Below are 23,916 nucleotides of genomic sequence, written 5' to 3'. Positions count from 1 at the left end.
AACCCCATCTGCAACTCTGATTACACCCCGAACTAAACTGCATTCTATATATATGAGTCGATTTTTTATAATTTCTCACAACCCTACCCGATACAATTATTTCCTCCAATACCAAAAAACATACCACTCCCAAATCTCTTAAAGGCAACAATGCCTCTATCTCACCTTCCTGATTCCTCTATGCTACTGCTAAATTGTTTGAATCAAGTTATCACCCCATTTTTGGCCAACAGCACTAATTTTGTCGTAGTGAATTCAGACCTGAAATTTTCCGTTCCAATAACACTTTATGCTCTGGATCAAGAAGAAATACCATTCTCTTTACAACAACCGGAAGTTTACCTTGTAGATGTTAGAAAGAAAGAACTGAACGATTCTCTGATGCATTTGGAGAAGAGAACATGCTTCAATCCAAGAGCTATCTTCGTTATTATAACCGAAAAAATTAAAGCAGATTTATACGATATCTTTGATTGGTATTTCATACGAAGCTCTATCATTTTGAAAGTTTCGATGGATCAAATTCGAGTGTACAGCCGATTGATTAAAGGAAGAAGAAGAAACGAGACCGTCATCGATAAATCATCGACCATGTGCAAGGAAGAAGAACTTAAAAGTTCCCAAAGGCAGAAGTTGAGCAAAGAAAATACTTTGCCTTTAATAAAAGTTGGAGCAAGTTACAACGTCCCTTCTGTAATCCTTACAGATGGCGTACCAGATTCAGGTATTGACTTGGACATCCTCAACATCATGTCCAAGAAGCTGAACTTCAAAACGGAAGTCATAGTGGTGGAAGCTTTTGCTGGTAAGAAAAGCAGAGAAGACTTCTCATTCAACGGTGCTTTGGGCAATTTACAGCGCAGAGAGGTACCTTTTCTGATAGGAGGGATATATCCTACTAGACAAGGGTCAATAAGCTTCGATTTCACTCAAGGCACTTCAGTCGATAGGTACGCCTATATAGTACCAGTAGCTAAGGTACGACCATTCTGGAAAAGGTTGATCTACACCTTCAGTCTTACAGTGTGGATGTTGTTCTTGGTGGTCTTCGTGGTTATCCTTGTAACCTTATCCCTGATTAATAGAACAATCATGAAGGGGTACTACAGCTGGGATAAGGAGCTATTGAAGCTTTACTCCATGTGTTTCACTTCCGTCCAAGTCAAGATGTCGGAGACAAAGTCCAAGAAGACATTGTACACCTCGTGGTACTTCTTTTTGTTGATCTTCTCTAACCACTTCACAGCCAAACTCTTGTCGAAATTGGTGGTGAAGAAGTTCGAACATCAGATACATAAGCCGGAAGAGTTGAAGGAGGTCGATTGGAAGATTTGCATCTTTTCGGATCTTGACAAGGATAAAATGCTTGGGTTACATAAGGGTGTAATGTCTTGCACCAATTGTGAAACCTGCACCAACAAAACTGCCTACGAAGGTAACGTAGTGTCAATCAGAAGTGAGAAGTTAACTCAGTATGAAATAGGAAAGTTTTACTTCAACGAAGATCGAGAGCCTTTGGTCTTTATAATGAACCAGTACTATCTCGTGACTCATAACGTCATTGTCTTTCGAAAGAATCACCCTCTTTTTGGAAGATTCAACAAGATGTTGGGGTATTTGTTGCAGTCTGGTATTTATGAAAGGATGTGTATGAAGTACAATCCTCTGGGATTCGATCGGTACCAGAAGAACCGTTGGATGAGCCTCAAACTTGAACAGTTGTCTTTTATATTCAAATTTTTAACTTATGGTTGGTTTTTGAGCACTCTTGTTTTTGTTTGCAAGCTTTTAGCGAAAGTTTTTTTGAAAAAAGAAAAATAAATAATTTGAGTAAAATATTGTCTTTTTTCGAACAAGTCTGAGAGCTTTTTCTATAATAAGTAGTGCATTAGAAGAACCGAAAATTCTTTACAGGTGAGCAAAGATAGACGAAACACTCGTTTTATATCATTTTAGCACAATGTCTGTATTTCGACTTTACTTGTTCAAATAATTTTATATTGACAGTTCGATTTCTGTTTTTAGTTCAGAAATTGCAAGGATTGATAATAATGAGATGCTAACTATGAATATCAGAGGGAACAGTTGTCTGTTGAAATTAATTTAATTCGTATATTTTGAAAATAGGAAGAATAACAGGTTGTGACATCTGGAAACGTGGTCTAGAACTAAAGCCAACTTCGAATTTCCGTTCATAGATGGTGTAGTAATAGAAATATAGTTTTTTTCAAGTCAAGATGAGAATAGTTTTCTATATGCAACTGAATGGTTAGTTTAGTAATACGCGCATAGATGGAGCCTCACTTATAGAAACCTTCACATCGTTCATTGCGTCATCTATGAACAGAAAGTTGAACTAACCTTTCGTTCCAGAAAATGTTTTTAGATGTCACTACATGTCTTCCCAATTCTTTAGTTATTTAATTGGAAATTATTCCCACCAAATTGAATGAGAATTTATTTTGATCATATTTAATGATTACCTTTTTGAACGCTTGTTCACGCCGAACAGATTCTACTATAATTTCGTCGAATATCCGTAATATTCACTCAAGAGACTGTTTAGATAAGAAGTATGTAATTGGATAATTTTGTATACTTTCAAGATGTTTAGAATGCAGTTTTGATCAACATCAATTACGACCTATTTTCATCATAATATTTTTTGTTTGAGTATACATAAATCAGAATTAATTTGGGGAAATATTGATACATATTCAACTATGCAGTTTTCCATCAATATTCAAAGACAAGCAAAACGGTTTGTTGAGCCTTTTAGTGGTAATGATGACGAATTATGTCTTTTAAAGCGTGTATATGAATCGGATATCCATCATTCCCATATATAATTTAACAGCCAGAAGCGGAGTTTTGCAGTTATTTCATTCGAAAGAGAAGCAATTGAAAGGTCAAGCAGCGCACTTTTTCAAAATGAAGCTATGCCTAGCTTCGAAAGAAAGTTATATTGATCATATTGAGTAATATTGATTTTGATGGTTATTCTATTCCAGTAGGTTATTACAAGATTTTTTCAAATTTCTACAAGGGAGACTGATAAAAATTATTTAACAATGATGTATGTAAATTGTAAAATTATGAATATCGCTTCTAAAAAGAAGAACGATATAAATCTTCAGATTGAATTTCACTAGTTTTTCCTTTGCGATTAATATGATCTTATTTCTGAAATTTTACATTCTAGAGCCGGTCCTGATTATATAAAACTAACACGTTGAGTGTAAATATCATCACCTTTCTGTAATTCTGTTTACCCTCCTTCCAACTATAAATATAAATGTTTCACAGCCCTACCCCAAACAAATTTCTACAATATCGAAACATTTTCATCTCGAATCTCAAAAAAGCAACAATGCCTTTAACTTTCCATCCAGAATCCTCTATGCTACTGCTGAATTGTTTGAATCAAGTTATCACCCCATTTTTGGCCAACAGCACTAATTTTGTCGTAGTGAATTCAGACCTGAAATTTTCCGTTCCAATAACACTTTATGCTTCGGATCAAGAAGAAATACCATTCTCTTTACAACAACCGGAAGTTTACCTTGTAGATGTTAGAAAGAAAGAACTGAACGATACTCTGATGTATTTGGAGAAAAGAACATACTTCAATCCAAGAGCTATCTTCGTTATTATAACCGAAAGAATTAAAGCAGATTTATATGATATCTTTGATTGGTATTTCATACGAAGCTCTATCATTTTGAAGGTTTCGATGGATCAAATTCGAGTATACAGCCGATTGATTGAAGGAAGAAGCAGAAACGAGACCGTCATCGATAAACCATCGACCATGTGTAAGGAAGAAGAACTTGAAAGTTCCCAAAGGCAGAAGTTGAGTAAAGATGAAACTTTGCCTTTAATAAAAGTTGGAGCAAGTTACAACGTCCCTTCTGTAATCCTTACAGATGGCGTACCAGATTCAGGTATTGACTTGGACATCCTCAACATCATGTCCAAGAAGCTAAACTTCAAAACGGAAGTGATTGTGGTGGAAGCTTTTGCTGGTATGAAAAGCAGAGAAGACTTCTCATTCAACGGTGCTTTGGGTAATTTACAGCGCAGAGAGGTAGATTTTCTGATAGGAGGGATATATCCTACTAAACAAGGGTCAATAAGCTTCGATTTCACTCAGGGCACTTCAGTCAACAGATATGCCTATATAATACCAGTAGCTAAGGTACGACCATTTTGGAAAAGGTTGATCTACACCTTCAGTCTTACAGTGTGGATGTTGTTCTTGGTGGTCTTCGTGGTTATCCTTGCTACCTTATCCATGATCAATAGAACAATCATGAAGGGTCACTTCAGCTGGGGTAAGGAGCTGTTGAAGCTCTACTCCATGTGTTTCACTTCCGTTCAAGTCAAGATGTCGGAGACAAAGTCCAAGAAGACGTTGTACACCTCGTGGTACTTCTTTTTGTTAATCTTCCTTAACCACTTCACAGCCAAACTCTTGTCGAATCTGGTGGTGAAGAAGTTCGAACATCAGATACATAAGCTTGAAGAATTCAAGGATGTCGATTGGAAGGTTTGCATCTTCTCTGATCTTGATGAAGACAAATTGATTAGGTTACATAAGGGAGTAATGTCTTGCACCAATTGTGAAACCTGCACCAACAAAACTGCCTACGAAGGTAACGTTGTGTCCATCAGAAGTGAGAAGTTGACTCAGTATGAAATAGGAAAGTTTTACTTCAACGAAGATAGAGAGCCTTTGGTCTTCATAATGAACCAGTACTATCTCGTGACTCATGACGTCATGGTTTTCCGAAAGAACCATCCTCTTTTCGAAAGATTCAACAAGATGTTGGGGTATTTGTTGCAGTCTGGTATTTATGATAAGATGTGTATGAAGTATATGTCTGTAATAGGTGATCGATACCAGAAATCCCGTTGGAAGAGCCTCAGACCTGAACAGCTGTCCTTCATATTTAGATTTTTGATTTATGGTTGGCTTTTGAGCCTTTTCATTTTTGTTTGCGAGCACTTAATGAATTATTTATTCAAAAAGGGATTTTGTGGTTGAAATTCACTCAGTTTTTGTGGAGACTGTCGATGTTCTTGAATAAAATTTGAGAGAAATTGTGGCTTTTTTGAACAAGTCTGAAAGCTTCTTTCATAATCAGTAGTTTTGAATGTATTAGAAGAACCAAAAATTGTTTTTCGGTTTACCAAAGGTATAGATGAAGATTTTGGGACTATTTTTTTGGTTCCGTAAATGTTGTTTTTACGTTTATTTCAAAATTATCGATTCCATCGAGATGAAAATTCGCTTTTAAATGTAGAATGATAATTTAAATCCTCGTGCGAATCCGAAAAAACGTCCTGCGGTATGTAATTTTTTTTAGAATAGAAAAAAAAACACATAGTGCTGCATCTTTTGGCAGAATATTTTCTCACGTATCTACGATACTTAACATTTATAGTTGGTGGTATTAAACGAATCAAATATGATCATGAACATGAAGTATAAGTGTGACCTTTACTCTGAGCGGCGATAAGAGTTAATGAAATAGGTAAGTTTGAGTTATTTGATATTCCCAAATTATAATCGTGGGAATCAAGAATATAAGAACTATTTTTACTTTCAGCAAACATCGAAAAAATGTCTCTTAGCGGAAAAACAGCTTTTATAACTGGTAAGTTATATACGATAAATACTTTATTTGAGTATTCAACATAACCTAGCTTTGCAGTCGCGTATATGTATCAGATAATTCCAAAGGCGTAACATAGAGTAGGCCATGAGTATCTGTTTCTATTTGAATTTCTTCGTATACAAAAATAATTATTTTCAGGGTCCTTTTCATTATTCTAATAAAGTATTTTGCCACCTAGGAAAAAAAATAATGCGAATACGATTTTCAATAAATTTATATGAGCAGTTTTACGTATCTTCTTTTAAGATTGTAATAATTTGTAGGCGCAGGATCTGGGATTGGTAGAGCTGCTTGTAAAATATTGGCTCGCGATGGTGCCAACATTATAGCAGCGGATATCAACGCAAAAAATGCCAAGGAAACAGTTGACCTAATCGATAAGCAGGAAACGAAAAACATATCCATTGCTCTTGACGTTTCTGAGTCTGCAAGTGTGAAATCTGCTCTTGTAAAAGTTTTGGAGACTTACAGCAAGCCACCATCTATTATTGTGAACTGCGCTGGCATAACCAGAGACAATTTTTTGCTGAACCTTTCTGAGGAGAACTTCCAACAGGTCGTGGATGTCAATTTGAAGGCAAGATATTTTTTTACATTATATTATATCTTATCTTATTATATACTGAATTGTATTCTTAAAAAAACTCAGCAGATGCTTATACTCTATGGTTGTAATCGATACTTTTAGTAATAATCGTTACGATACCCGTAATCGTGATCTATACTCGTAACTGATACTTGTAATCGTAATAGATTGTCGTCCTTATAACCGATTAGCATTCTTTTAATCGGTACTCACACTGGTAACCGAAACACGTATTCGATACTCGTACTCTCAGCTAAAATTTCGAAGAGTTTGTCGTAAGCATTTCATTCAACTGATATGGAGAACTTCATTCTATATGAAACATAAGAATAACTCTTCTTAGTGTTTTCTGCAAATTTCAGGGTACTTTTTTGGTAATCCAGACCTTCTGCAAGGCGATGGTAGAGCATCAAGTACCAAAAGGTACGGTTATCAACGTTGGCAGCATTGTTGGTAAGAACGGCAACATAGGACAATCCAACTATGCAGCTAGTAAGGCAGGAGTTGAGGTTATGACAAAGACAGCAGCTAAAGAATTGGGCAGGGAAGGCATAAGGGTCAATGCCATACTTCCAGGCTTTGTCACAACTCCGATGACAGACCTGGTGCCAGATAAGTTGAAGGAGGTGTTTGCTAGCAAGATTCCTTTGTCTAGATTTGGAACCCCAGAAGGTATTATTGCCAAAAGTATTGCAACTTTAGTGAACTGAGGCACAAAAACCATAAAGTTCGTCTAACACTGCATGTTTCCCATATGTCACCTTTCAATTTGTCATGACGTCATCAATGTGTCATTGTGACAGCCAAAATGGCGCGTAATTCAAACTTAGTGCAGAAATTGTTTAATTCCTTCAATATGTGGACTATATTTTGCAAAAATGCCATTTTAATTGCTCGAAAACAATATAGCTAACTAGAAATCCACTTATTATTTTTGTCAAACGGAGTTCAGTGATATATTTGTTGTATTTACAGATTTCAACTCGATCTTTTTTCAGAAATTGCTGAGGTAATATCTTTCCTGGCTTCTGACAAGAGTTCATACATCTCAGGAGCTTCAATAGATGTTAATGGAGGAATGGTAACTTGTTAATGTGGAACAATGTTTTTTTTTATATATTTTTTTATTTTATATGAAATATTTTTTGGTACTTATACTTCATGTTGTAGGTATATTTTGCAACATGCTCACTAAAAATCAGCAAATATATAAGAATTTTTTCAATTCAATTATTCGATTTTTTTCCTTTCAGTACCTACATATCACGCTCTAAATTATTCAAAGTATAAAACTAATAATTGGATCTAATTAAAATCAGGATCAAATAATTTCAGTCTATCTAAGGAAGTAATAGATAAGATGTTGGTACATTAAAATATTTATTCAGTCAAATTTATATTATAATAATTATTATTTAATAGAGTGTGGGGTGTTAAGAATTTTTCTAGTTAGTTGTTTATTTGTACTCCATATATTTTAATCGCCAGTCATCATTTCCATAAATTCTGAAAAAAAAATCGTTTGATTAAAATGAACTTGACATATAACTCACGAAAAGAAGAAGAAGAATTGGCTCACCATCGAAATCGACAGTTCCGGATCCATCAGTGTCAATTTCAGCAATTATTCCGTCCAAATCTCTACTGCTCAAATTATCATCAAGTGCACCAAGGATTTCTTTCAAGGTTGCAGTAGTTATGTAGCCATTACCTTCTCTATCATATAATCTATAAGAAGTTACAAATAAGCTTTGCAATATTCGAGTGAATTGTATCCGATTACTCAAAGTAGTCAGAAAGCGACTTGCCAGCACAAATTATGAAGTTTAAAGAAATTGTGGTTACTCTATGCTCCAATTATGTTTTATTTGTCAAACTGACGTCTGATTTGAATTTGTTTCTATGAATATCTATGTTTATCAATTGTCAAAGTGACGTCTTATTCGTTCATAGAATAATATGATATATTAACGAATCACAGATTTTGTTAGAAAATTCTTGTTTTATCAAATTTTCTCGCTAGCTTCATCTCGAACCAAATCAATAATCTTGACCGATATTTTCAAACATTTCTTTATGCTTATATGTTTTACCTGAAAGCTTCCTTGAGTTCTTGCTGGGTCGATTCGTCGTCATCTTCTTCGAGAAAATGAGAGGCAATATTGCAGAAACCATCAAAATTTACCCTTCCACTATTATCAGGATCATTCTTCCTTATCAGTTGTGTCAATTCGTGGTCGTCGAAAAGTTGACCCATTGTGTTCAAGATCGTGGAAATTTTCAGTGTTTCAATATAACCACACTTTGTCGTGTCGAACATTTGGAAGGCCTTTCTCATGATTGCCATCTTTTGGGCATCCTCGGTATCCTTTAAACATTTCAGGAAATGAAATTTAATATTTTTTTTCAATTCAGTTCAGTTCAGAAGTTGAACTACTGTTTTCTCAATAACTCGCAAAATATGGGGTTTAAGAATGAATTGATACACATCAGTTGATTGAAAAATAATGACAAGAAGATTTATACGAAATTCTAACATCCTAACTCGTTCAGAATTAAAAAAAAATGAAAAAAAATCAAGTTCTACATCCTGTATCTCTGAAGGGGTTCGAGATTTAAAAAAAATTTACTTGAAAGAACTTCATATTTCTACTAGAATTATCACTTCAGAAAGTTATGATCCGGACTTTTGAATCATCCTGTATAAGCGCTTTCGTTTCCTATAACACATTTTTTTTCAAAAAAGTGTTACATGACATTCTGTTGAAGTGTCACGTCCTACAAAATTGTGCCCAGAAGACTAAAATAAGGTATATATCAAAGTGAAAATTACATGAATACAAATTTGAAAAAGCTTCGCCATAAAAATCCCATCTTCACGTCAATATTTTTCTGATTTTTCAAAAGCAAACTATTGTTATGGCCAACTCATTAGTTAAAGTTCACTATTGGCTAAACATACCATCTTCAATCAGATTTAACTAGACAAATATCACGTAAACAGCTTTACTGATTGTCAACTTGATGTTTTCTCTCTTATAGTTCCCCCACCAGTTTTTTACATTACCGGAGTAAAAAAAAGACGAATAGGGGGAATCTATCTACTGGTTGAAAACTGATAGGAAAATAGTCTGATGTGGTCTAAAACATGTCGTTTATTTTCCAATTAGTGATGCCAAATGAAGTGCTCTAGTCGATTCTTTTCATGGTTCTATTTCAGGAGGAAATATTTTCTAATTTGCAGATGGCATTTCGGGAATGGATGTTTTTTATTTTTAGCGATAGTGGTTTAGTGCAATTCTCAGGTTCGATGTATTGAAACTTGCGATAAAAATTGTTGGAATTTTTGTATTTTTTTTTCTGTTTTCGATGAGGAAATTATTTTTATTGTTCGTATTTTTCACGCAACCAATGGAATATATTGGAAAGGGAAACACTACCTATCACTATTGAAAACTTGAAGGTTCATTATACAGGGTCTTGCAAAAAACGTACTCAATATTAGGCCAATTGAAAAGTCCCTGGTCTGTTGCACAAATGGTATTGCTAGTATTAAATTCATATGATTTTTAGTTAGTACCAACATATCAAATAATTAGTCTGTGAGATATTGCGTTGTAGCTACTTTTGTTATTTGAAAGAAGATGAAAAAAAAAAGAATTTCGTGTGCTGATAAAATATTGCTTTTGAAGGTAAAATATATAGTTGAAGCAAAATCTTGGCTTGATGAAGAGTTACCGGGGTCTGCACCAGGAAAATCAAACATCATTTATTGGTATGCTAAGTTTAAACTTGGTGAAATGAGCACCGAAGACGGCGGACGCAGTGGATGCCCAAAAAAGGCTGTGACCGACGAAAAAAATAAAAAATGTTCACAAAATAATTTTGAATGACCGTAAAGTGAAGTTGATCGAGATAGCAGACATTGTGAAGATATCATCTGAACGTGTAGATCATATCATTCACGAATATTTGTAAATGAGGAAGCTGTGTGCAAAATGGGTGCCGTGCGAGCTCGCAATCGATCAAAAGAAACAACGTGTTAATGATTCTGAGCAGTGTTTGAAGCTGTTTGAGTGCAATGAACCTGAATTTTTGCGTCGATATGTGACAATGGATGAAACATGGCTCACTTCGGAGTCGAATTGACAGTCAACACATGATGAACCGAATCCAAAGCGAGGAAAAAACACAACAGTCAGCTGGCACGGTTATAAGATAAGTATTCTGGGATGCGCAAGGAATAATTTTCATTGATTACCTGCAAAAGGGCCAGACCATCAACAGCCGTTATTATATAGCGTTATTGGATCGTTTAAAAGATGAAATCATTAAAAAACGGCCTCATTTGAAAAAAAAAAGGTGCTGTCTCATCAAGACAATGCACCGTGTCACGAATCAATGAAAATAATGGAAAAATTGCAAGAATTGGGCTTCGAATTGCTTCTGCATCCACTGTATTCGCCAGATCTGGCCCCAGCGACTTTTGCCTGTTCTCAGACCTGAAAAGAATGCGCGCTGGAAAGAAATTTATCGCCAATGTAGAATTAATCGCCGAAACTGAGGCCTATTTAGAAGCGAAAGACAAATCGTACTACAAAAATGGTATCGAAAAGTTGGAAGATCGCTATAATCGCTGTATCGCCCTCGAAGGCAACTATGTTGAATAATAAAATCGAATTCTGCCAAAAAAATGTGTTTTACTATGATAGTAACCGGGGACATTTCAATTGGCCTGTTATATCCAGTTAGGGAAGAAATAGATATCGAACTTTTTGTAAAGTTTCCTTATTGCTTGAGAACTATGTAATAACTATATTTTCAGTCACACAGGGTGTTCAGTAGATGGTTTTCGTTGAATATTTTACACGAGTTACTATCATGAACCATTAATATACAGGGATTAAAAAACAACTTGTCAAATTTTGTAAATGAACTTTTGCAGAATTTCCTTATTTTAAATTGAACACCCTACATTTTATCGAAAAATGCACAAACCAAAGGCTCTACAATATGGCGAAATCAACTGGTCTAGAATCTAGAAACCTTCAGCCTGAATTCTTCCTTGAGAAAGATTTATACGTCTATTATAGCGGTCATCCATCCATATGCTGTTCCCTCCAAACGCTGTTTGTCTTACAAATTCCAAAAAAGGAATACAAATGTATTTTTCTCCTATTTTCTTTAATTTATACTCAGTTAAAGCAAAATCTTTTGAAGTTATACATTTTCTCGACAACTTATCATCTTAAACGTGATACGTATTGGCGAATACTTTATCGAAAGCGTCATTCTCACCTAATCAAAAATAAAATGTTTCAAAATATTCCTCGCTGTCAGTTTTCTCATTTTACTGTTAATTAACTCCGAGAGTGACTACTGTTCTGAGGTATTTCCTCAGATTGCTAACTCATCAGATGTCTGATTATCTAGTCAAGGGTTACTTTCGGTTGCATTCGAAAATATTTTGTATAGCTGTTTGCCGATTGACTATTTTTAGGACCGTCATCTTACAAATGATTCACAGGAGAGGATTTGGCAGTAAAACTCGACAAAAAGAACCGATAATCCTAAAAATTTTTGCAATGTAATGATTATTTCATTCATCAAAGTTATTACATTACAAACAATTCAAAATTGACCTTCGTGGTCATAGATCGTCCGTTCAAACTATAGGAATCAATATTAGATGACAACTGAATTGCGAACCAAATTTCAATAAACAACCTCTAATAGTTTCCAATGTTTTTCAACAAATTTGTTTTATGTCTGTCTGTGTGTACGCATCTACAACTTCTTCATTTCTCATTCAATTTGAATGAAATTCGGTATAGATATCTTGTTGTACACAGTGTAACAGGCCAATTGAAAAGTCCCCGGTCTACCATAGTAAAACACATGTTTTTGGCAAAATTCGATTTTATTATTCAACATAGTTACCTTCGAGGGCGATACAGCGATTATAGCGATCTTCCAACTTTTCGATACCATTTTTCTAGTACGATTTGTCTTTCGCTTCAAAATAGGCCTCAGTTTCGGCGATCACTTCTTCATTGGCGCTAAATTTCTTTCCAGTTAGCATTCTTTTGAGGTCTGAGGACAGAAAAAAGTCGCTGGGGGCCAGATCTGGCGAATACGGTGGATGCAGAAGCAATTCGAAGCCCAATTTATGCAATTCTGGCATTGTTTTCATTGATTTGTGACACGGCGTATTGTCTTGATGAAACAGCACCTTTTTTTCCTTCAAATGGGGCCGTTTTTCAACGATTTCATCCTTTAAACGATCCAATAACGCTATTTAATAATCGCTGTTGATGGTCTGGCCCTTTTAGAGGTAACCAATGAATATTATACCTTGCTTATTCCAGAATACTGATGCCATAACCTTGCCAGTTGATTTTTGTGTTTTTCCTCGCCATGTATTCGGTTCATCGTGTGCAGTCCACTCTGCTGACTGTCGGTTGAACTCCGGAGTGAAATGATGGAGCGATGGTTTATCCATTGTCGCATATCGACGTAAAAATTCGGGTTTATTGCACTTAAACAGCTTCAAACACTACTCAGAATCATTAACATGTTACTTTTGATCGATTGTGAGCTCGCGCGGTACCAATTTTGCACACAGCTTTCTCATGTATAAATATTCGTGAATGATAAGATGTACACGTTCAGATGATATCAATGTCTGCTATCTCGATCAACTTCACTTTACGATCATTCAAAATTATTTTATGAACTTTTTTCATTTTTTTGTCGGTGACAGCCTCTTTTGGACGTCCACTGCGTTCGCCGTCTTCGGTGCTCATTTCACCACGTTTAAACTTAGCATACCAATCAATGATGGTTGATTTTTCTGATGCAGACCCCAGAAGCTCTTCATCAAGCCAAGATTTTACTTCAACTGTATTTTTCCCTTCAAAAAGCAATATTTTATCATCACACGAAATTCACTTTTTTCCATCTTTTTTCAAATAACAAAAGTAGCTACACCCTCAACGCAATATCTCATAAACTAATGATCGGACTGCTGTCAAATTTTGACACGTATTGTTTGAAGGTTGGTACTGACTAAAAATCATATGAATTTAATACTAGCACCGCCATCTGTGCATCAGACCGGGGACTTTTCAATTGGACGAATAGGAGCTAGGAAAGAATAACCATAATGCTAAACCAAAAATAAGAAATATCAAATGAACCCAAATATCAAAAACTCCCAATTGTATACCCAATGAAGCGAACATTCCTAAAATATCAAATTCACTTAGTTCACTCCTGTTTCTACACGTACCTCAGCTTATTAGAGATAAAATATTGTATAATTTTTTGACAGGTTCGAAAGTATAATTAGTGTTCTTTATTTAGTTACTCTTGGGAGTTTTCATTTGTGTCTTTTCGAACAGATACAAACGTTCGCTGCTAAATTTGATGGATGTGATCCAATTTGAAAGTATCATTAGTCATTTTTTTTTATTATACAGTATACTGCAACCCTCACCTCGAGATATTTTACATGAGAGGTTTTGTTTTGATATTAATTAGTTAAAATATTTGATATAACTAAGTCATGATGAGTCCTACTGAAATTTATTTGTGGTGAAATTTTATACATGAGTTACTATCTTGAAGATGGTATCTGAAATTTTGTGATATACAGGGTGTGGACAACAGCTTGCCAAATTATGTGAATGCAAAATTTACAGAATCGTCTTTATTTCAAATTGAACACCCTGCGTATTATCGATTCATAAGATGCAATATCCTTAAAAAATTCTGTGAATTTCTTGAAAATATTAAAAACATATAAATTTTGCTTCTTCTCCCAAAAACCTAACTTCTCCACTCATTTTCATAATATATATTCCCTGCCAACTTTATGATTTATATTGCGTATTAGTTGAGTATTTTGCAATTCAATTATTCAAGGATGATTTACTCTTGTAATAACTTTGGCGGCACCTATTTAAATTTGAGAGGATATTCAGATTGAAATCACTGAAATTTCTTCACTCGTGTTTCAATTTAATAATGACAAATGTACATCATCTATAAAATATAAAACGCTGCAAGTTAAACACACAGTTTCGTTATTTCAACATGAAAAAACTTGGAATTTCTTTTTACTTCAATCTCCTAATTTTTTTTATAGATCTGAGAACCAATTTGGGATTATCCACCCAAGAATTAACAAGGAACAGTTGTAAAATAACTGACACAAAAATGTCTGTTGGACGAAAAGGTAAATATTCTTCACATTTCGAAAATATTCGCATTCGTATTGAATTACAAAAATTAAGTGATGGTTCCACATAACAAATGAACTACTAAAGGGTGTTTTTTTTTAGAGCTATAGAATTTTAAATTCCAATAAAACAACGATGGATTATTCGATTCACATGAATTTTATTTATCCGCAAGATAATCTTGTGGCATTACATTTTAAATATGATTTCTGGCATATGACCGCCACGGCTGGCTCGGATGTAGTCCAATCTGGACGTCCAATTTTCGATGACTTTTTCCAACATTTGTGGCCGTATATCGGCAATAACACGGCGAATGTTGTCTTCCAAATGGCCAAGGGTTTGTGGCTTATCCGCATAGACCAATGACTTTACATAGCTCCAAAGAAAGTAGTCTAGCGGTGTTAAATCACAAGATCTTGGAGGCCAATTCACAGGTCCAAAACGTGAAATTAGGCGGTCACCAAACGTGTCTTTCAATAAATCGATTGTGGCACGAGCTGTGTGACATGTTGCGCCGTCTTGTTGGAACCACAGCTCCTGGACATCATGGTTGTTCAATTCAGGAATGAAAAAATTTGTAATCATGGCTCTATACCGATCACCATTGACTGTAACGTTCTGGCCATCATCGTTTTTGAAGAAGTACGGACCAATGATTCCACCAGCCCATAAAGCGCACCAAACAGTCAGTTTTTCTGGATGTAACGGTGTTTCGACATACACTTGAGGATTAGCTTCACTCCAAGTGCGACAGTTTTGTTTGTTGACGTAGCCATTCAACCAGAAGTACTCTTCATCGCTAAACGAAATAAAATGGACGTAGTGCGCGATACCAATTCCGCACAGAACCATTATTTTCGAAATGAAATTGCACTATTTGCAAGCGTTGTTCAGGCGTGAGTCTATTCATGATGAATTGCCAAACCAAACTGAGAATAAATCATTTGACAGCTGTTAAATCGGTCGCCATCTTGCACAGTAATGCCAACTTAAAGTTATATACCTCGAAAAAAAAACACCCGTCATTTAGACCAAAAAAATAAAAAGGAAGTTCAAATTTGCGTAGCTAGACTAGATATTTTTGTAGGGTGTAATACATTGTTGAATTCGTAATTTTTTTCTTTATCACCTCATAAGGAGATCCGATATGGCGTCCTTTGACTATCGCGTCTCTGAATCAATGGGAAACAGAAAAAAATCGACACCATTAGAATCTCTATATTGGATAATGGCTAAAAATCGAATTTCGTAAAGTTATCTTCAAGAACAAATGGGTTAGACAGATGAAAAGAAAATCTCGAATTTCAGTTTTTTTCGAGATATCTCGAGAACCATTGGAGATATTTTGGATCTGTCAACACCAACACACTGATCCCTAAATTACGCAACTTTTTTGTAATTTAAGCCACCCTGTATCTAAATAGTCCTAACCCTGTATAGTAAAGAATTTTTAAAATCATTTCCTACATCCTCTTCTCACACAACTACATTTAGAACATTCATGAATATTTATGACTTAAACGGGCTGCAATTTGAAGAATGGGATTACAATTTCTGAAGGATTCATCAAACCCAATCATTTAAAATGATATGTAAAAGGATGTATTTTACGGTAATAGCTGGTTTTTGATAATATCAGATGATATGGGGTAATGACGATTGTTACTTCATTCTGACCGTCAATTTCTTGTACCTATAATGGTTTGTTCCGTATAAAAAATATTGTGAGAAGATATCTGTAACAGGTTGGTAGATTTTAATATTCAGATTCATCATAAGCAAATCTTGATATTGGGGATTTGTACAATTGATTTTTTGATTCATTTCAAAGCCTATACCTCACTGGACAAAAAGTTATGAGTTTGTATTTAAGTACAGGGTGGTCCATATATAATAGCCCACCAGGATATTTCTGTAAGTATGAGTTTTTCTGAAAACGCAGAAACAGGTCAATTTTTGGTTTATCATTCACAGTAAACCCTATACCTAACGGGTGTTTTTTTTCGAGGTATATAACTTTAAGTTGGCATTACTGTTCAAGATAGTGACCGATTTAACAGCTGTCAAGTGATTTATTCTCAGTTTGGTTTGGCAATTCATCATAAATAGACTCACGCCTGAACAACGCTTGCAAATAGTGCAATTTTATTTTGAAAATAATGGTTCTGTGCGGAATACGCATTGCGCACTACGTCCATTTTATTTTGTTTAGCGATGAAGCGCACTTCTGGTTGAATGTCTATGTCAACAAACAAAACTGCCGCATTTGGAGTGAAGCTAATCCTCAAGTGTATATCGAAACACCGTTACATCCAGAAAAACTGACTGTTTGGTGCGCTTTATGGGCTGGTGGAATCATTGGTCCGTACTTCTTCAAAAAGGATGATGGCCAGAACGTTACAGTCAATGGTGATCGGTATAGAGCCATGATTACTAACTTTTTCGTTTCTGAATTGAACAACCATGATGTCCAGGAGCTGTGGTTCCAACAAGACGGCGCAACATGTCACACAGCTCGTGCCACAATCGATTTATTGAAAGACACGTTTGGTGACCGCCTAATTTCACGTTTTGGACCTGTGAATTGGCCTCCAAGATCTTGTGATTTAACACCGCTAGACAACTTTCTGTGGGGCTATGTTAAGTCATTGGTCTATGCGGATAAGCCACAAACCCTTGACCATTTGGAAGACAACATTCGCCGTGTTATTGTCGATATACGGCCACAAATGTTGGAAAAAGTCATCGAAAATTGGACTACATCCTAGCCAGCCGTGGCGGTCATATGCCAGAAACCATATTTAAAATGTAATGCCACAAGATTATCTTGCGGATAAATAACATTCATGTCAATCGAATAATCCATCGTTGTTTTATTGCAATATAAAGTTCTATAGCTCTAAAAAAAAACACCCTTTACTACGTATTTGCAAAATCGAAAAAGAAAAGGAATTTCTCGAAAAAAGCTTTTTCTGTCGAAAAATTTAAAAAAATGTGCGATCTCATCGCCAACAGTTTTTTCTTAAGAATCTCATTAACTCATGAACCGTTGAGTTTTTACCCAAGGTATGGCATATTGCCGAAATTGTCGTCAAAAAAGCTATCTAATGATGTAATAATGTACTGGGTGTGCTATTCAAAATGAGGAAGTAGTAGTCTGTTTCCGGTATAACTGGAAGTTGTAGAGATCTGAAAATATTTTAGGGAGAAAGATCATTGTCTCGAACCTCAACATGCAAATTTTCAGCTCAAAATTATAATTAATTTTCCATAAACGTCTAATGGGCCATCCCGGTGAATCACCCTGTACAACCGGTAAAAACTCACACTTGCTCAAAATATTCGGCTGGTCTGTTTTCTGTTGGCCACCTTGTATGACATTTGTGTAAGGGCGCACCCGAATGTCCAAGTGGATTCTTTCATAAATGCAGAACACCTAACAATGGTATTTTTCAGCTTAAAACTGCAAGCCTCACAATGAAGGATTTTCGCATCTTTAGCATTCTTGGTATTACCATAACTTTGTTACGAATAAGTGGCCTTTGGCGTGACGACCGAAAATACTTCTCTAAGAAAATATACACCCTGTATTCCCTCTGGGTGTTAATATTCTTCCTGGTACTAGACTACGCAGCAGTGGCTCTTGCTATATTCTACTGCCAAGGCGATTTGGAAAAGTTGTCGAAGCAAATATGTTACTGCACCCAAAGATCCATCACCATGGTGCAGACTATATTCTTTCTGCGCAAAAGAGACGTGTTAAAGACCATAATGCAACAGCTAGACTCGGAAATAATCCAGCCAAAGACAGCTGAGTACAAGATGATCATCGTCAACTCTTTAAAGTCTCACTTCTTCATCACCAGGTCCTACTTCTGGTTCTGCATCTGCACGCTGATAGGTTTTTTGGCTTTACCGGTGTTGTTTGCAGAGAAAAGGTTTCCTTTTGACGTTTGGCCACCATTGCAGTTCTTGGGATCTCCATGGTTTGAGATTGTCTACGTTCATCAGTGTATCGCCACTTTTCTGAATCATTTCATCCATTCTAGCGTCGATATTCTATGTTCTGGTTTGATGGCGATTATTGGAAGTCAGTGCGACTTTTTGAAGGCCAAACTAGAGAATTTTCAGCCTTTGCAGAGAGATGGCGCCACAGGCGAAAATATGGAGGGGGATGATTATGACTCGTACTTCAGGGATATATTTGCACATCATAAGGAGATTTTGCTGTGAGTTATAAGTTAGTTTAACTACTTTTATGTTACATAATGCATGGATCAAATCAGATTTTATGACATATTATGCTGTAATACAACTTTTGAATTCAATCAATATAAAACTTAAATCTATAAGCGCTCTTTTGATGATGTCTCTGGATTTATGGTGAAAAGGTGTTTAAAGTCACCTCAGAGCCACTTATTTGCTAATGCTTCTTCCAGTGTTGTAGCTGTTTTTGTAAGTGAGATGACAGTGATAAGAATTTTAGTCTTGTTCATCTTTTTTTTTTCAAGGATCTTGAATACTTTTCACAAAGTATTCTAAGCATTCTATGGAAATTAAGATATTATTCTTATATTACCAAAGTAATATCCCTTTTAGGGGATTTTAGAGAATTTACCTTCAATGGACGCGATACTAACGTTTTGTTTCTTATTGGTCATCCTATGTGTTAGAGTTTGCCTTCAAGGCTTTCTTTTCAAATACATATTTGAGATTTTCTTCAGAGATTAATTGCTTTATTATTTTTCAGTTTATCCAAGAGGGTGAATATATTTTTTTCCCAATTAGTATTTGGAGAAATCTCACTGGTTATAATGTTACTTTGTACATCTCTTTTTCGGCTATCTATTGTGGTAAGTAAAAGTACTATGACAACAAATTATCAGGAATTGGTTGATGAAACACAAAATAGATCTATTCAAAAAAGTTGTACTACCTTGATGACAAAAATGATGTCTTCAATATCCAAAGTGGACTATTGGAATGATCAATTCTCTATAATTTTTTTTTGAAGGTCGCAAATCATCAAACTTCAGAGCTGTTATTGATGGCATCCTTCATTTTTGCAATGACTACACAGCTCTTTTTATATTGTTGGTTTGGATCTGAAGCTCATAGTAAGGTAGGTATCAATTTGGATATAAGTAGAACTTTTTAATTTTTCTATTATTTTCAGAGCATTCAATTACATTCAGGATCTTTCCATTGTAACTGGGTGGGATCTGCGATTCCGTTTCAAAAAAATTTGATTTTCTTTATGCAAAAGACAGCCACGCCGATAAAAATTTACGCTCTTCACTTCTTTGAACTTTCAACAGTTACTTTCACGTCGGTAAGAATTATAAAATGAATAGTTTTGAGTGATATACAGGGTGGATCTTAAAGTTGCACATAAAATTTACTATACAGGGTGTTTCCTAAACATGCGGCAAAAATTCAGGGGGTTGTTCCTTGGACTATTCTAAGAATATTTTGTCCTTTGATGATTTTTGAAAAACCTATTTGTTTCGAAGATATAGGGGAAACAAAATTTCAGATAATAACATTTTATTATGAAAAATTACATGAAAATTCAACTCAACCTACAAAAACTGTTGAAAATGACAACCTCTAGCCAGCATACAAGCAGACTATTTGACTATTATGAATCTAGCGATTCATAATAGTCAAAGATAAAATGTTAATTGCTAATACATCACAAAACGAATTCAAATGAAAACCGTGTTCAATCTGTATTCCTTTACCATCTGCACTTATCAATTTTTAGTCAAAAAACTGGCCGTTTTTAGTAATTGGAATGTTGTTAAACAAATTTAAAAATAAATTGTACCTACTTAGTAAACACAGTGCGGTACGCATTTTTATTTAAACTATTATTAATTTTAAAAATATGAAAAATGTTGTTCGCCCTGTATCTTCGAAACAAAGAGGTTTTTCAAAAATCATCCAAGGACAAAACATGCTTAAAATAGTCCAAGGAACAACCCCCTGAATTTTTGCCGCATGTTTAGGAAACACCCTGTATATTCCAATCATCGAATAGAACAGTTTTTTTCATTTACTATTTCACTAGATTCGGTTCATGCAAAAAGTTATAATCAGTACGATTTCAAAATAGGCTAATACACTCCTGTGAAAGCTCGCGGTTTTGAGAGAATTTGAACTCGAAATTTTGGAAGAAATTGAATTTGCCTCCAAAAATCGTTATATCTCCTGAATTATTCGTCACAGACCCCTCAAATAAAACGTTTTTCAAACATCAAGTTCGCATCTAAAACATACTGAGGTTTCAAGGGCGAAGCTATACCTAGATTTCTGAAATAATGTACTGATCGCCCAAAATGCAAGCATTTTCGTGATCAGTCGAATGTACAACTTTAATACTAACCCTGTATATTTGGATCTTGCTAATTTTTCTTTGGAGACCTACACTTATGTCTTTCTACAGATAATGAGGTCTTCGTGGTCTTTTTACGTACTTCTACAACAGCTAAATGCGGAGGAAGGACATTCACCATGATTTTGGAAATCGACATTTCAAACCACATTAAGTTAACGTTACGATGATATCAAACTTTATTGAAGTCATCAGGCTTACACCAATTCTTTATTTAAGACAATATTTTTTTCACCAGATGGTTCAATACCAAAACTCTCAAGACACACTGCATCACCCTCTTCTAGAATTGCACCTATTTCTAGTATATAGGACGGTCCAATACTGAAAGTATACACCCTAAAATAAAACGAAAGGGATGTTCAACCAAAATTGAAAATAAATCTACAGATAAATGTAATGATTTTCATTTCATCAATGAACTTGGGTTCGTTGTGTTCACCAATCTTATACAGTGAATTTTAATTGAAATCAAAATCAGAACTTACATAATCTCTGAATCTCCTTCGACTACTTGTTGCTGTTTCTTGAAAATTTTAAATAAGTCAGTTTCTTCAGAAAGTGGATTGACCTGAGTTACGGAGCAGTTTTGTATTAGTTTCTCTTTCTTTCTTCCATTCAAAGTTATAACATGTCGCGAACCATTTTTCAAACAAGTCAGTATCCTCAAGCCAAGTATTCCAAACGGTTTACACTTTTTTTTAAAATAAACTATCACTTCACCGCTAGCTTCTATATTGCAAATGAACAGATTGTGTATTATTATATCGCTGCTCATACCTTGCTTGTTTATCAAACAAGTACAGGTATCATCATTGTAATCCAATCTAATACAGTGACATTTTCTTTCCAAGGTTGGTATTTCTGCGTAATTTGGAACCAGATAACTGTACTTCGGATGTACTATCTTTGAAAGTTGCGTTTCTTGCAAAGAAATACTGAATCGGTTCTATAAACAAAGAAAAGTGAAACTTTCAGTTAAAAATGAAATGAATATTATCAAGTTAATGAGATTATAAAGAAAATATTTGGAACTTACAGAAGCGGCTCCTTTATAGAAAGATGTTTGGAAATATTTCGTTATAGGATGTGTATACAAATACGGCCAAAGACTGTTCCAAAACGCACAATCCTTGTTGAAAAAATGTTCCATCAGACTTATTGAATCCTTTTCAGTGTGAACAATGGACTCGTGGGTCCAACCAGGAGCAAAAATTGCCATTGATAAACCATGCCTTCGTATTACTTCTGCAGCCTGGACAAATATAAATTTTAGGATTTTTTCGATATGTTGTAGTTGCAACTCACCTTGTATGTATTGAAATGTCCACCTCCGAAAGTATTTCTCCCGAAGATATCAATACCAACGTAAATATCCAAGCTTCTCTCTTTAGCCATTTTAATAGACTGTAGGAGTGTCTCTTCAGTCCACACGTAATTCAAGAAAATACCGTCACACCTCTCGAAAAAACACCTTGAAAAATTTGTTTTACGGCTTGAGGTATAATCCAAAAAAGGATACTTACAGATTTTTTTCATTCAATTCATTTTGCCAAAGCAGTTTTCCATTTTCTAATATACTATCATACCAAATTACTAGAGTTTCATCATTAATCGAATGCAGTTGTTCTGTTAGTTCTTTGACGAACTCTTTCAAAATAGTTGTGTCTTCTAACTTATTTTCAATATTAAGAAGCCAACCATCTAACTTAAACATTTCAGTTATTTTGCATAACTTTTTGATGAGGCTCTGCATTGTACTCATATCTTTAAAAATGTCTTTGCATATTGCAATGCCTTCATCCCATTCGGTAATGAATGTTCCTAGAATTTTATTATTTTAGAAAATCATCTGAAAGGTCAGCTCCTTTTTTTATCACCTAAAATCTTAACTCCTTTTTGATGAGCAGCATTGATCCAACAGAGTGGAGGTATTGTAATAAAATTATGACTGAAGTATACGAAAATATCAATGTGGGACCAATTATAAAAAGTGTATTGATTTCCTGTATCCAATTCCACTATGAGGTGCCTGAAAAAGAAAAAATTATACAAAACATACACAAGTTGAAAATCAATAACATTAATAACTCTGTTGTAGCTTCAAATGAATAAATTTACCATTTATCTTGGAGCTATATTCTCACCTATCTTCTAAGTATCCTCCTTTGTAATCGTGACACACCAAAGTTTTTGGTACGAATTTTGCATCCAACCTTGGTCTTGACTGATAGTTGGAAATTTTAGAATGACAATCTGATAAAACATTCTGAACAACAGTTTCATCTCGTTTTTCCAAAGGAATTATGTTGCTTAACCAAGCCGGAGGAGTATCAATAACAATATCTAATTCTTCCAAACTTTTTAGTGGGCCACACTCTGACCAGAGCGGCATCAAAGGCTCTTTTATTTGTTCCTTTTTTTCATTTTCAATTATTGTTCCTTCAATAGCAGGTTCGAAATCAACACCACTGTTCATGTTCTGTTTTGCTTCTTCCAAAAAGAGCTCAAAAAGTAGTGAAGCTTATTTCAGAATGATACTCATAGGATCCGTATGGGGATTTTTTGAGTGTGTTAATCAGAAAAAACGGAAATGCAGTAATTATAAGCATGCAACTGTTGGTTAAAAAATGAGATTAGATAATATAGATTTTCCCATGTTCCTGTTTTTAATCATTATGCATTACGAAGTAGCTTATCAAATTTTTATCTGAGTTTATTATAAAGCATGAGTAACAATGATGAATATGGATGGAAAATTTTTATTTGTTTTTGAACCAATTTCTAGTAAGGTTATGTTATCATTCATCTTTCCATTCCAGTGAGTTATTGGAACTTGGAACTAATTGAAGGAATTGTTTATTATTAATGATTTTTAACAAAATGTAAATTCGAGGTGGCAAACATGTTTGTTTATTTTCATTAATGATAATTCAAAATGGATTTTGAAAAAACTTTTAATTTAGCCATATTGACAGTTCAGATCCCAAATCTAACCAGATATCT

At 34.8% G+C, this 23,916-nt stretch overlaps 5 protein-coding genes across 5 annotated transcripts; 3 read left to right on the top strand and 2 right to left on the bottom strand.

The window, feature by feature from the left end:
* The first annotated feature begins 150 nt into the window (after positions 1-150).
* Positions 151-1,821, top strand: LOC123683154. The gene has a single exon (XM_045622053.1). The coding sequence runs from the start codon at positions 151-153 to the stop codon at positions 1,819-1,821; it is 1,671 nt and encodes a 556-aa protein (XP_045478009.1).
* Positions 1,822-5,429: 3,608 nt separating this feature from the next.
* Positions 5,430-7,497, top strand: LOC123682107 (estradiol 17-beta-dehydrogenase 8). The gene is made up of 5 exons (XM_045620518.1): positions 5,430-5,537; positions 5,613-5,660; positions 5,945-6,258; positions 6,630-6,939; positions 7,266-7,497. Exons 2-5 carry the CDS (start codon positions 5,627-5,629, stop codon positions 7,358-7,360), a joined length of 753 nt encoding a protein of 250 aa, XP_045476474.1. The 5' UTR covers positions 5,430-5,537; positions 5,613-5,626; the 3' UTR covers positions 7,361-7,497.
* A 137-nt stretch (positions 7,498-7,634) lies between these two features.
* LOC123682108 (troponin C) lies at positions 7,635-21,037 on the bottom strand. The gene is made up of 4 exons (XM_045620519.1): positions 20,902-21,037; positions 8,361-8,635; positions 7,847-7,995; positions 7,635-7,773 (listed from the first exon to the last, which is right to left on the bottom strand). Exons 2-4 carry the CDS (start codon positions 8,612-8,614, stop codon positions 7,745-7,747), a joined length of 432 nt encoding a protein of 143 aa, XP_045476475.1. The 5' UTR covers positions 8,615-8,635; positions 20,902-21,037; the 3' UTR covers positions 7,635-7,744.
* Positions 17,740-21,099, top strand: LOC123682106 (odorant receptor Or1-like). Its single transcript, XM_045620517.1, has 5 exons — positions 17,740-18,742; positions 19,264-19,366; positions 19,528-19,635; positions 19,690-19,845; positions 20,962-21,099. Exons 1-5 carry the CDS (start codon positions 17,991-17,993, stop codon positions 21,031-21,033), a joined length of 1,191 nt encoding a protein of 396 aa, XP_045476473.1. The 5' UTR covers positions 17,740-17,990; the 3' UTR covers positions 21,034-21,099.
* Positions 21,066-23,745, bottom strand: LOC123682105 (cytosolic endo-beta-N-acetylglucosaminidase). Its single transcript, XM_045620516.1, has 7 exons — positions 23,058-23,745; positions 22,791-22,942; positions 22,437-22,734; positions 22,219-22,384; positions 21,950-22,165; positions 21,399-21,859; positions 21,066-21,249 (listed from the first exon to the last, which is right to left on the bottom strand). Exons 1-7 carry the CDS (start codon positions 23,387-23,389, stop codon positions 21,108-21,110), a joined length of 1,767 nt encoding a protein of 588 aa, XP_045476472.1. The 5' UTR covers positions 23,390-23,745; the 3' UTR covers positions 21,066-21,107.
* Positions 23,746-23,916: the final 171 nt, after the last annotated feature.

The sequence above is a fragment of the Harmonia axyridis genome, chromosome 6, assembly GCF_914767665.1.
Source record: "Harmonia axyridis chromosome 6, icHarAxyr1.1, whole genome shotgun sequence".
In the NCBI taxonomy this organism is placed as follows: domain Eukaryota; kingdom Metazoa; phylum Arthropoda; class Insecta; order Coleoptera; family Coccinellidae; genus Harmonia; species Harmonia axyridis.
Note: the sequence above shows the minus strand (reverse complement) of the source record. Positions and strands in the feature narration are given on the sequence as shown.